The 11,945-nt window shown below is 46.5% G+C and overlaps 1 protein-coding gene across 1 annotated transcript; it reads right to left on the bottom strand.

Moving 5' to 3' along the window:
• Positions 1-2,531: 2,531 nt before the first annotated feature.
• Positions 2,532-11,237, bottom strand: Zkscan7 (zinc finger with KRAB and SCAN domains 7). The gene is given in 5 exon segments (XM_051173346.1): positions 2,532-3,683; positions 5,841-5,939; positions 6,199-6,290; positions 7,985-8,132; positions 10,812-11,237. Coding segments are annotated over 5 exon segments (1,917 nt in total).
• Between the last annotated feature and the right edge of the window lie 708 nt (positions 11,238-11,945).

Below are 11,945 nucleotides of genomic sequence, written 5' to 3'. Positions count from 1 at the left end.
GCCTCCAGATAGCACCACTTCTGGATGGCAGGACGGACTTGGAGAGTTCAACTAATGACAAGCGATTCTATGGAACCTGGGCAAGGTTCTATGAAACCAATTACTTGGTCAGAGAAGCCTCTCTGCCTAACATTGAGGCTCCCAGAAGTAGCAAAAGTCCTTTTCCGGAGACAGCCTCACAGCCAGGATCAACTATCTTTTACTGCAGCGTGTAAAAATATGTATTGGTGGGTGCTTAGACGGGTTTCCTCAACCTCCAAGGAATTGATTCCTGACTGCAAAAGCAAAAGATTTCCATTGCTAAGAACGGAACGGGCTGGGACCTCACTGTATAAGAAGAGTAAGGCGCCCGCTTACAATTAAGAAGCATTTTTAAAGGGAAAGGCAGGCTTGAGACTGCTAGTCTCAGCCCATATGGTTTCCAAGGTTACAGAGATTTCACAGAGTACACAGTTTTTACAAGGCGGGATTGTTTAGCCACCTGCAAGGTTAGGGGGTTTTCTTTCTCTAGGACCAGCAGGCTCAGTGGCCTCATCTTTAAGATAAGGGGGGGGGGGGGCAGGGAGAATGTACTCTCCAGCCGAGGAGCTATCTATATCTATTGGCAGAAGCACTCGTTCTTTCTGGTTTTCCCATCTTGCCATGAGTCCCGTATCTTTTAGTTATTAATTTTCCCTCACACACAGTAGTAAAGAAAATGAGGTCCTGTATGCTGCACTTAAGTAAAAGCAGATATAAAAGAAACACAGGGTAGCTACTACCTAGTGAAGAGGGAGGAAGGGAGGGGGGAAGGAAGGAGGGAAGGAGAGAGGGAGAGGGGAGGAGAAGAGGGAGGGAGGAGGGAAAGGAGGGAGGGAAAGGAGGGAGGGAAGGAACTGTTAGCATAGATGAAGCATGTTTTGGAAACCTGTAGCCATCTGATATCTGATACCTTTTGGGAGGGTGGGGAAGAGGGTTGGGACAGGTCTCTTTACATAATCCTGGCTAGGCTGGCCTCAAACTCACAGAAATCTGTCTGTCTGCCAAGTGCTAGGATTAAATGCATGCATGCACCACACCCAGCTTGGAAGTTAATATCTAGACAAAAGCCATCTCCCAACACAGGTCAGGATTTTATATTATTTTTAATTATGTATACTATGTCTGTGTGTAGTTGAGTGCATTTGAATTCAGGAGACCAGAAGAGGGCGCTGGATCTCTTGGAGCTGGAGTGGTTGGGTTGTGAGCTGCCTGCTGTGGGTGCTGGGAACTGAACTGCGGTCTTTGCCATGGCAGCACAAGCCAGTAGCCCCCACATAGGTCAGAACTTAAAAATCTCTTGATTTGTGTCAAACACCTTTATTGCAGCATTCGGGAGGCAGAGGCAGGTTAACGTAGGCTATATTGTGAGTTCCAGGGTAGCCAGAGTTAAAAAGTGAGACCCCCTTCTTAAAACAAAACGGCAAAAAATCCAAAACCAAACCAAACAAACAAAAAACCCCAAAAGAAACAAACCCATGACCAACATCCTCATAATAATAATGACTATAATAATGACACACGGAACTAGACAGATGGCTCAACCTTTGAGAGCACTGGTTGCTCTTTGAGAAGACTTGGCAGGTAAAAGCACGTGGCCGCCCATAATCATCTATTACTCTTGGTCTTGGAGAGTAATTTTCCCTCACACACAGTAGTAAAGAAAATGAGGTTCCTTGTCCTGTATGATGCACTTAAGTAAAAGCCACGTTAGAGCATTGGCCGCTCTGCCAAAGGACTCAGGGTTGATCCCCATTGTCTACATGATGGCTGGCAACTATCTGTAAATTCAGTTCCAGGGGACCTGATGACCTACTCTGGCCTCCGTAGGCGCCAGACACATAAGTGGTACACAGACGTACATGTAGGTAGAATACCCATACATTAAAAATGTGAGGGGACAAAGTAAATGAAGAGAGTCTTGTATGTCTTTGAGTAAATCATAAAATTGAGAAGTTAGGATGAAGTAGAGATATTATCTCTGTGTTTGAAAATCACAAATTTGCCAGGTGTTGGTGGTGCAAGCCTTTAATCCCAGCACTTGGGAGACAGAGGCAGGGGTATCTCTGTGAGTTCTAGGCCAACCTGGTCTACACAGGGAGTTCCAGGACAGGTTCCAATACAGAGAAACCCTGTCTAGAAACACACACACACACACACACACACAAACCAAACAAACAAACAAAAAGAAAGAAAATCCAGAGATTTCATAAGAAAAAATATTTTTTAAAAAAAGAAAATCACAAATTGTGGAATGCAAAACTAAAAAAAAATTTACTTTAAGATAGTTTAAAAAATAAAATGCTAGAAGTAAATAAAATATGTGGTTCCTACTTTTCCAATAGTGAGGAAGGAAAGACTATACTAATTTATTTTTACTCTCCTACCTTAGTGGCCAAATGGAAAGCACTACGCAATGATCATTTGATTAATACTTCCAAGGTAATATGATGAATATTCTTCCTACAAAACTAACTCAGAATTCCCTATTATCTGTCTTAGGGAACCAAGCCTTAAGATGGTGTCTGAAACAGCCTCGAGGGCTTCTCCACATTGTGAGTTCGCTGATGGTGGTTAAAAGTGGAACGCTGAGTGAAGGCTTTCCCACACTCACTACATTCGTAAGGCTTCTCACCAGTGTGGACTCCCTGGTGCACAATAAGCTGTGAACTGTCACTAAAGGCTTTCATGCGAACTTTACATTTATAGGGCTTTTCACCAGTATGGGTTCTTTGATGAACCATAAGGCTGGAACTGTAACTGAAGACCTTCCCACACTCACTACATTCATAAGGTTTCTCACCAGTGTGAATTCTCTGGTGTATAATGAGGTGAGAGTTCTGATTGAAGGATTTCCCTCACTCGATGCAATTATAGGGCTTTTCTCCCGTGTGAAGTCTCTGGTGCCGAATAAGGCATTTACTTAAACTGAATTTCTTGCCACACTCACTGCATTCAAAAGGTTTTTCTCCAGTATGAATCCGTTCATGGTCAATAAGCTGAGAGTTCTGACTGAAGGCTTTGCCACACTCACTACATTTGTGTGGCTTCTCCCCAGTGTGGAGACTCTGGTGCTGAGTAAGACATTTACTCCGACTGAAGGCCTTGCCACACTCAATACATTCATACGGTTTCTCCCCAGTGTGGATTCTCTGGTGGTCAATAAGGTTTCTATTGGAACAGAAGGATTTCCCACATGCATTACATTCATAGGGCTGCTTTCCAGTGTGAAGGACCTGATGCCGGATGAGACTTTTACTCTGAATGAAGGCCTCCGCACACTCATTGCACTGATAATGCTTCTCCCCAGTGTGAGTTCTCTTGTGGTCAAGCAGAGGGGAACTCTGAGGGGAAGCTTCTGCACATTCATTACAATTATAAGGCCTCTCCCCATTATGGAGACTCTGGTGCTGCGTAAGATGGGAACTGTGATGACAAGTCTTCCCACACTCACTACATTCATAGTGTTTCTCTCCATTGTGGATTCTTTGGTGTCCAAGGAAGAGTGAGCTCTGATTAAAAACTTTGTCACACTTATCACATTGATAGAACTTTTGTCTCTTTGCCCCTCGCTGCTTCTCAAAAGAACTAGACGGAAGATTTGCATGTTCTCCTACATCTTCACATTCTTTGTCTCTGTCCTTTGTGGAATTTTTCTTATCCTTCTTCTCAAAGAAATCACATTCTCATCCATGCTCTTCTTTACCTGAAGGCTGCCATTCCACCTGTGCTAAAGGATCTTCACAGATAACGCCAGACTCTGGTTCTGCCAAGGCCACTCCAAAGAGTTCATCCGAGGATGTGTCAGGTGAACCTGGCCCTTTAGAAATGTCATGCTTTGATGTGCACTCACAACTTTCCATCCTGTTCTTACCTGCTGCTAAAAGAAAGAAGAAAACAATTTCACTCACTTTTTTTTCGCTTTGTAGCTGAAAAAAAAAAGTCACATTATCATTAAGAAATGAGGCAACATATTGAGAAGTAGAGAGAAAATAGTTCCCTTTCTTCTTCAGGGATATTAAAACACAGAGGGACAAGGGCCCATACAGGAGAATAGGGAGGAAAGGTCAGGGTGGAGGGAACTTGAGCTAGTACAGCCTAGGTAGGAGAAAGACTGGAAAGAAAGAGATAGATTGTATAGCACAATGTCTCATCATCTTCTAAAGTGATTATGATACTGTCTTCTTAGTGAATGCTGAATTAGGTTCCTCTCCACCATGACATTGTTGGACCATGTGTAGTGGTGCCTTTAATCTCAGCTCTTGGGAGGTGGGGCAGGTAGATCTCTGTGAGATCGAGGTCAGCCTGGTCTACAGAGTTTCAGGCCAGACAGAGCTACAAAGTAAGACCTGTGAAGAGAGTGGGGGGAGTTGGTGAGGGAGGGAGGGAGGAAGGGAAGGTTGGAAAGAAAGAAAGACAGCAAAGATAGCAATGAATTGATGAGAATTTCCACTGTGACAACGTGGTAAGAGTTCAAACTGACTTCTGTGACATGCCAGTGGAAACGTGTGCATGGGTCAGAGCAGTGCTGAGCAGGGCAGCAGAGCTAGGACTCGGCAAAGCTGGTTCTATATACATATAAATTAAAAGATACATGTCCTTATGATCTTGTCTCTGAACTAATAAGGAACTAAGTAGGTTAAGCACTGGTCTGCAGTTTTGGAGATTCAAATGCAAAATCTGGGGAAAGGTGTAGTAGTCATTCATGGTTATCAACAAATACCAAAATATTGGTTCTTTTAAATCATGTTGCAATGAGGCCAAGGCTAGCACATCTTTAGCAAATGAAACTTTAAAATATTTAGGTTAGTAACTTTCATGTCCACCTCCTGTTATGTTGGCTACCGTCCTGGGTGTGCTAATCACAGGATGGGTCTCAGGCTTTGCAGAGGGAATCTCACACAACTACACTCTGGATCAAGTAATCCTCAATATGCCCCGAGGGGTGGCAGGTGATTAGAGCTGGCCAGGGACCAGAAATCCCAAGTCTAGTTCATCTGTAGCTTGTCATCAGCATCTGCTGTAGTCTGGGCCAATGACTTTCTACACGCAGAGGAGACTAAACACTGTCGGTCAGAATCCACTCTAAGAAAATTCTGACCCCCAAACCAGGCAAAATAGGAGTAAGATCTAAATAAGGAGCCGGGCGGTGGTGGCGCATGCCTTTAGTCCCATCATAGGGAGGCAGAGGCAGACATCTCTGTGAGTTCGAGGCCAGCCCGGTCTATAAAGTGAGTTCCAGGACAGACTCCAAAGCTACACAGAGGAAACCCTGTCTTGAAAAACAAAACAAACAAACAAACAAAAACCTACAACAACAAAAAGAGAGGTCTGAAAACAAAACTGAGAAGCAGCTATGTTTCCAGATTTCACAAATCAGTGCCAGTGGAAAGAAAGCGCCAAAAACAAACACCCAGAGAGCAGCTCCAGCAGTCACACAGAGCACTGGCGTACACTCACACGCTCACACCGCTGAGTCCCCCCACACAGTCATTTCCCACTACCTAAAATGACTGCTTTGTTCCGGGTCCCCGTTCTTGTAATCCCTCAAACACAAAGATCCTGACTTCCAAAACCCAAGGGACTCTTACTTATGGCCAAGAAACCCCAAGGTAGCTCCCTATCATTGACCAGTCGTCATTAAATAAAGAAAATGATGACCACTGTCAAACTGTGTGATGGGTGCAGGGAGGTTCATCATACACATCTACTTTATGTTTGCAAATATTCATAGTAAAAAGTTAAAACAAGTCAAATGAAAAGGACACAGTGAATATGATGTATAGAGGACAGACTGCTCATCACTGGGGATGAGACCGCACTTTGCTCATTTTCTCCATCATGATCTGGTACAGGGCACTCCGCCTGAGTGCCAGGCTTTTCCACGTTTTCTGCAGACAGTCCTTATCAGCTGTAATCTCCTGGAACGACAAGCTTCTGTTGTTGAGAAGAGCAGAGTTCCGGGAGTACAGGCATCAGAGAACAAACGTGCAGTGAGTTGGGTTGACACATCAAAAAGAACAAAATTGCTAAATGGGACCCATCACAACCAGGGGTGGGGACCTAGCTCCAGGGGAAGCACCGGGCAGTTGAGCCAGAGGAGCCAGTTGAGGTACATTGGAGGTGAGCTCCATCCACATCCACCCTTCATGCAATCATGAAAAAGAGAGCCACACTCACTGGAGGCCTGGCCACCCCAAGCACAGCAGCTGCTGTGGAGTTCCCCACAGTTACCCGGGCTCTGGTGTTCTCCACTTCAAGAAACGCAGGCCCTGGGGTGAAAGGTGAACTCAGTGGGTCAAGCCCTGCCCTCCGCTCCCTAAGGCCCACATGCCCAAGGAGGTGGGATTTACGAGCAGCATCCAGGGAGCTCTCAGCTTCTCCCAGAGGCCTCATCTAAGCGTGCTACAAATATTATTCGGTCAAACAGAAGTGGAGGTTCCATCCAGGCCCCTCTCCAACCTAAGTGACTGACTACTTCTGACTACATTCCTTGATTTCCTTACCACTTCCAAGACTGATTTACCCTCCTGCCTTAAAAAAAAAAAAATCTTGTCAGACACTGGGGGCACACACCTTTAGTCAGAGGTAGGTGGATCTCTGTGAGTTCGAGACCAGCCTGGTCTACAAAGCAAGTGCCAGGACAGGCTCCAAAGATACACAGAGAAACCCTGTCTCAAAAAACCAACCAACCAACCAAACCTCTTACCTATTCTATGAGTATGGGTGTTTTGTGCCTGGTGTGGAGACCGGCAGGGGTTGGGTCCCATGGACCTGGTGGTGATGAGCCAGCACGGAGGTGCTGGGCCCTGGGCCTGGGAAAGCAGGTCTCCAGCCTCCTGCTCTGTGCTTCCGTCTCCCTCAACCATGGGTCCTTCTTTCCTGGCTCTCATCTTCTCTCATCTTACTTCTCAGTCCTCACTGCTCTCTCAGACCGGTCCATAGCCACAAGTGGGACACTGTTTCTAGAAACATCCAGTTCACTTTCTTTTCTTTCATTTGTTGTTGTTATTTTGTTTTGCTTCAACAATTTATTTTATGTTCACTGATGTTTTGTCCATGTTTGTCTGAGGTTGTCAGAATCCCTAGAACTGGAGTTACAGACAGCTGTGAGCTGCCGTGTGGGTGCTGGGAATTGAACTCAGGACCTCTGGAAGAACAGCCAGCGCTCTTAACCACTGAGCCATCTCTCCAGCCCCAAGCTTCATTTTTTTTTTTTTTAAACAGGATTTCACTGGCTGGCCTGGAGCTTGCTATGTAAATCAGGCTGGCTTCAAACTCATAGAGATCTCCCTGCTTTTGCCTCCCAAGGGCTGGGATTAAAGGCGTGAACTAAGGTACCCATCCTCCATCTCCCACTTTTTAACTGTTAAATCTCTTGCTAGTTCCTCCAGTGTGCTATACCTATTCTACCTCATAATCCAATGGTCCCCTTTCACAATGGGGACAGATGCCATTCATGTGCATCTTTTGTTTGTGATAGTTGGTGTTTCGGGTTTTGTTTGACACAGGGTATTAATCTGAAGCACAGGCTAGCCCAAAACTTACTAAGGAGCCCAGGCTAGCCTTCAGCTCTCAGAAATTCTCTTGTCTTAGCTTTCCAAATATTAGAATGACAGATGTGATCAACCATGCCCAGCTTCATCCAAATGTATCTTCTGAGGTTGCTTATTTTTATGGATATGACTGACTTCCTGCCACCTAGATAATAACTCTTGAAAACAATGACAGTATGTTGTATATCTCCAGTACCTAGTAGTGTTTCCAATGACATGCTTGAGGAAAACTTGATAAATACATGTATGATAAGAGAGTAGACAAAGGGGACGGATACAGCCACTAAGGAAGGAGGGCAGCTAAAAGGTAGTGTGGGATTTTAGTGGGGTACGAGCTGGGCTGATGAAACAAACTGACCCCAGGGAACAGAAGGAGACTGACTTGAGGACAGAGCGGGGGAGATAAGTACCGAAGTGTCCATGAGGGAGGTCGTGTGCTCTTACGTCACTCAGAGCATCCAAGTAGGCTGCAGGGTCTGAACCCTGACCGCAGGTTGAGGTAGGAGATTGTTCTACTGCACTCAGAGATTCCATCTGTTCTTGTGTTGGAGGCAGAACCTAGAGATAAGGAAACAGAACTGGATTCGAAAGTGCATACTTAAAGGTAGAGAGCCCAGACCTCTAAGGTACCGCACACAGGAAAGAGCCAAGGAAATGGAGAACCAAACCTGGCTCTCTTTCCAGCACTCCCCATAAAGCCGACTAGCTAACTGCCAAGCTCGCAATCTTCCCCGCCAGCCATCTCTGAGCTAGAGGACAACTTCAGCTATCTTTTTTGCTCAGGCACCACCCACTTTTATGCATGTGTGTAATATGTTCATGTATAGGAATTAAGCCACATTGTAAAACCTGTCTTCTAAGAATCATAGAGCTAGTGGCCTACGTAGACCTACTTAGGCCTACTTCAGACTCCCTAGGGCTCACGGACCAGGAACCTAGTGTGGTGGTTTGAAATAAATGGCCCCCAAAGGGGGTGGCACTATTGGGGGGTGTGGCTTTGCTGGAGTGGGTGTGGCCTTGGAGGAAGTGTGTCATTGGGGAGGCGGGCTTTGAGGTCTCATACGTGCTCAAACAACACCCAGTGTGTCAGACCACTTCCTGTTGCCCATGAGTCAGGATGGAAGAACCCTCAGCTCCTTCTCTCGCACCATGTCTGCCTGCACACTGCCTTGTTTTTCCGCTGTGACAATAACGGACTAAACCTCTGAAACTGTAAGTGGGCCACTACAATTAAATATTTTCTTATACAAGACTTGCTGTGCTCACGGTGTTTCCTCACAGCAATAGAAACCCTAACTAACTAAGACAGCGGGCCTAACCACTCATTTCCAGGTAATGGAGAGCCTGCCTCAAAAAAACCAAGGTGGCCATACTCATTCGTGTACAAGCAGGACAGCAGACGTAGCAGGAAAAATGTCTCTAAGGAGGTTTGTTGCCTGTGGATGGTCAGTGTGGCAGTTGCAGGAAAGGAAACCCATGGCCGGAGTACTGGGTAAAGCACTAGGACTTCAGCGGTATTTAACTGCCAGTCATCACAAAGTAGGGCACCACCGTGTATTACAGTGTATCTTCTGCCCATACCCACATACTCAAGAGCCTTCATCTGCGCTTACAAGAACAAACCAGGCCTGGGGAGATGGCTCAGTCAACACAGGGCTTTCCATGTAGTCCTGACAACCGATGTAAAAAAGTCAGGCATGATAGCGCATGCTTGTAATCCCAGCCCTGGAAAGGCATATACAGTCACATCCCCTAGGCTGCCCAGGTCAGGGAGACTCTGCCTCAAAACCCAAGGTGAGCAGCACCCGAGGAACAACACCTGAGGTTGTTCTCTAGCCTACACACACACACACACACACACACACACACACACACACACCCCTGATTCAGAGCTTGGCTGCTGTGGTGGTCTGAATAAGAACGAACCCCATACATTTAAAACGATGAGAAGGATTAAGAGGTTTCACCTTATTACAGGAAGTGTGTCACAGGAACTGTGTCACAGGAAGTGGGCTTTGAGATTTCAAAAGACAATGCCAGGCCCAGTCTGTCTCTCTCTGCCTACAGATCCAGACGTTGCCTTGGTCATGGTGTCTCTTCACACACAGCAACAGAACAGTGACCTGGACAGACGGTACCAGGGACTCAGGTACTGCTGTGACAGGTCTGACCATGCTGCTTATGGGAGGAATATGGAAGACTTTGGGACTCTGGACTAGAAAACCAGTTGGACGCTTTAAGCGGGGCTGAGTGGGCCATCCTAGTAGGACCATGGAAGACAGCGCCAAGGACAATTTGAATCGGTCGTGGAGCCCCACGTCAGGAGATTTCAGAGACAGAAGTGTGCTGCGGTCAGCAAGGTTGAAAGCCGTGGAGACCAGAAGAGCCCTGGGGCATTACACATGCAGATGCGGAGTCTGAGGTTTGCCCAGCTGGTTTTCTGTCTTGCTGTAGTCAAGTGTTTCCCCACGGTGCTCCCTTTTGAAATTGCGGTACATATCCTGCATATTGATTTTGATTTTACAAGGGTGAGGTTATAGTTAAGAGACTGCTGAGTCTCAGAAGAGACTCTGAACTTTTAAACATTGTTCCGATTGTGATAGACTGTGGGGACTTTTGAAGTTGGCCTGAATGCATTTTGCACTATGATATGGCTACAGGCCCATGGTGGTCAGGGAGTGGACCACGGTGGTTCGAGTAAGGACAGCCCCCATAGGCCCATAGATCTGCATGCTCAGTCATCGGGAGTGGCACTATTTGACAGGATCAAAAGGACTAGACAGTGTGGTCTTGTTGGAGAAAGCACCACCAGGGATGGGCTCTGAGGTTTCCCAGTATCCCCTCTACCTTCCCTAGCTCAGACTGTGGAGCTCTCAGCTACTTCTCCAACACCATGTATGCCCATGTGTGACCACGCTCTCTGATATAATGGATTAATCTCTGAAACCATAAGCAAGCCCACGATTAAATGCCTTTGTAAGAGTTACTTTGGTCACGGTGTCTCCTCAGCACAACAGGACAGTGACTAAGACGGTTGAGATTTGTAGTTTTGCTTATGGCGTGCAGCACAGAAATATTTCGCACCTACCAGTGGAGCAGACTTGGGAATCGTAAAGGAAAACCAGCCTACAGTGTGGGGAATGAAGAATTTGTCTTCCCAGGCGAGTCCAAGTCTATAGAAGGATTCTAGAAGCATCTAGACAGTCTAGAATGTCTACCGTAGCATTGTAGACTCACCTCCCGTGAGCCACTAAGGTATCTCTGGAAATCTTCCACCACGGCCACAGCCTCCTCGCCGGTTTCAGGGTGTCGGAGCTGGACCCACATCTGGAGCTCCCTGGGCAGGATGTTCATGAACTGCTCCAACACCAGCAGCTCCACGATCTGCTCCTTCGTGTGGACCTCGGGCATCAGCCACCAGGAGCAGAGCTCCCGCAGCCGGCTCAGTGCCTCCTGAGGCCCAGACATCTCGTGGTAACATAGCTGCCTGAAGTGCAGCCGGAAGATTTCACAGACAGGAGGGGAGGTCTCCTGGAAACTGCAGCTCTGTCCCAAGGTCTGGCTTCCTGGTTCCTGCTTCACATTCAAGCACCCCTCCTCCTGCTTCTGATACACAGCTGTCCTGGGGATGAGACCTAATGTCCTGCCGCCTTCCGTGGTCATCCTGATCCCACGGAGAAGCGGGCACATTGAAATTGAGTCTGTCCTTCAAACTTCAGGAGCTGTTTTTTCAGACTCAAGACAGGAAGTGTCACCTACTGAAGCATAAAGAGAACAATCAGAGGACTGGAGTACTCTGCCCAGCTCAAAACAAAAGAGTAACAAACAGAGAAATCACTCTAAGTTACTTCCCTTCCCAAACTTTAGTGGCTCTGGCCACCTACAGGATAAAACCTAGCTAAATGCCTACGTTTAGCATTCATAGCTTTTCACACAAACCTCCAACCATTCCCCCCACGTACCCAAGTTAAAAGGATAGCGATGGCCTCCAGTGTAGGGTGTGAAGAAAACAGGATGTTAAAGCACATTTAACCTCTATTTAATACGTTCTGTAGTGTGCACGTACTGAAATTCAAGTAGCACATAGTGTTAATTTTTTTAATCAACTTACGCTGGGAGTGGGGGCTCGAAACTTCAACTAGTAGAAATGTACAAGTTTGGGACTGCCACCCTACAAAATAGCAACACACACACTTTACCTGTTTGGACTCCCCCCTCCCCCTCACACCCCCCCCCCCCGCCTTTTTTCTTCATTTCTGACCTATGTTTACTGGTCTGTCACTTGTTTTGGAGGTAGTATTCCTGGTTGCCCCAGACAACAGCGGATTTGTTTTCCTTGCTGTATCTCATAGTAACAGTGTACTCACTACT

Source organism: Phodopus roborovskii, unplaced genomic scaffold (genome assembly GCF_943737965.1).
Source record: "Phodopus roborovskii unplaced genomic scaffold, PHOROB, whole genome shotgun sequence".
Lineage (NCBI taxonomy): Eukaryota > Metazoa > Chordata > Mammalia > Rodentia > Cricetidae > Phodopus > Phodopus roborovskii.
This window is presented reverse-complemented; position numbering and strand designations above follow the sequence as displayed.